At 29.8% G+C, this 1,944-nt stretch overlaps 1 protein-coding gene across 1 annotated transcript in view; it reads left to right on the top strand.

The window, feature by feature from the left end:
- Positions 1-1,527: 1,527 nt before the first annotated feature.
- The window catches only part of LOC124418518, a 1,835-nt gene continuing 1,418 nt past the window's right edge, over positions 1,528-1,944 (top strand). The window contains exon 1 of the mRNA XM_046945118.1: positions 1,528-1,936. Within this exon, the coding sequence (XP_046801074.1) occupies positions 1,528-1,936 (409 nt within the window). The remainder of the gene's footprint in view (positions 1,937-1,944) is intronic.

Below are 1,944 nucleotides of genomic sequence, written 5' to 3'. Positions count from 1 at the left end.
TATTTTTTTAATTCGTTAACGTTGAAATAAAAGTTAACTTTTCTAATTTATTTATTTTTTATAATAAAAAGCGAATAAACAGAAAAATACCACGTTTTTAAATTTTAAGAAGTGAGAAATTATAGTCGGGCATGTCCGACCATATGATACCCTACACCAACTATGAGATTGGATTAATCTTCATTAATAAAATTCATAGTTTTATTAGTTTGTTTATGAAGTCTTGGAGCAAATGTGGTAGAGTAAATTCAAACAATGTTGTTCCTAATTTCGTTGTATGGCATTATATGGGAAAGGACAACTTTTTTGGAATACCTCCCAAACGATTCATGTTAATGTACTGAATTTTGTTTGAGAAATTATATATAGTTCAGGACATTTACGCGTATATAGGGAATTGAAGAGAACTTAATATTTTATATTTAGGGTATAAAAAGTATCGAGTAGTATTGAGTACCCAAATGAAAAGTATTGAGTAGTATCGAGTAGTGAAAAGTAGTAGAATGTTGCAGCACTAAAATGCATAACAACTAAATATAAATTCATAAAAATTCAAATGGACTCTGGTTTAATGTATTTTACTCTTCTATGCGTGTGAGTTTTTTTAAATATAAATAATCAAAAATAACCTCAGAAGTATTTATACAATTTATGGATAAAAATTAATTTTTTAAATGAGACTTTATGAAGAATATAGGTCAAACATAGGCCGAGCCTCATTAAATTTAGGAAAAGGGCATAATTTTAAATAACAGTCTGTTTTGTTGGGTTTTAATGCGATATAAATCAATTTTAGAAGTTTAAGACAATTTTTGAAGGGGGGTTTGTATGGGGACTATGGTGAAATAAGGGCTGATCATTACGAAAATCTGCAGTGTCATTTATACTATTATTTAACTTATTTGTGCGAATTTTTAGAGAGATAATAGTATAATGGCATAAAAAGCTCAAATCGGGAGGTACGGTTGTATGGGGGCTAGGTGAAATAATGGACGGACAGACATGTCTTAATCGTCTCAAAAAATGATTCTGAATCGATCGGTATACTTTAAGGTGGGTATTGGGCCAATATTTTTGTGAGTTACAAACATCAGCACAAACGTATAATACCCACTATAGTGGTGTAGGGTATAGATATAATATTGACCTATGACGTTCAATATTTCAAGTATATTAGACATGATTTTATATATTATTCTCCATCATATTTATAACATTAATTTGATGGTATGTGGTAATTTTTACTTCATTCGGTATTAAAACCTTAATTTATTGGATCATAAATTGTAGGCACCACTCCTAATACTTTATACTTTAAATTCTAAAAGCATTTTTAATCAAATATTCTTTTTTTATATTGTAAAAAATTTTCATAAAATTTTCATTCGATTTTTAACTTAAAAACACATTATAAGCAATTTTGACTGTTAACAAATAAATATTTTTAAATTTTTATAAAATATAAATGTGTCTTCATTTATAATTGGTGACCCCGTAAGAAAAGTTAATATAATTGCAACAATCAACATGCCTGTTTTTGAAGACTTGCCATCAAGAAGCGCATCGCAAGAGATGCCACAATCGAATCCTACACCACCTCCGACAGTGTCTCCAGAAATTTCTTCTGCAAAAACTCCTAAACTTCCTGCATTTTGGAAGGATGAACCAGAGGTTTGGTTCCTTCAAGTTGAAGCAAGTTTCCGTATGTGTGGAATAACTCAAGACACTACCAAATTTGAATATTTGGTAATGAATTTGGACCAATCTGTATTATTTTTGGTTAAAGACATAATTATTTCTCCACCTACATCTGGTAAATATGAAACTCTAAAAGATCGCATAATCAAATCATTCGCTGAATCTGCAGAGCATCAACTAAAACGATTACTAAGTGGTATGGATATGGGTGACCAAAAACCATCCCATTACCTTCAACGTATGAAA

Source organism: Lucilia cuprina, chromosome X (assembly GCF_022045245.1).
Source record: "Lucilia cuprina isolate Lc7/37 chromosome X, ASM2204524v1, whole genome shotgun sequence".
Lineage (NCBI taxonomy): Eukaryota > Metazoa > Arthropoda > Insecta > Diptera > Calliphoridae > Lucilia > Lucilia cuprina.
The sequence above is the reverse complement of the archived record's forward strand: the minus strand, read 5'-3'. Positions and strand labels throughout refer to the sequence as shown.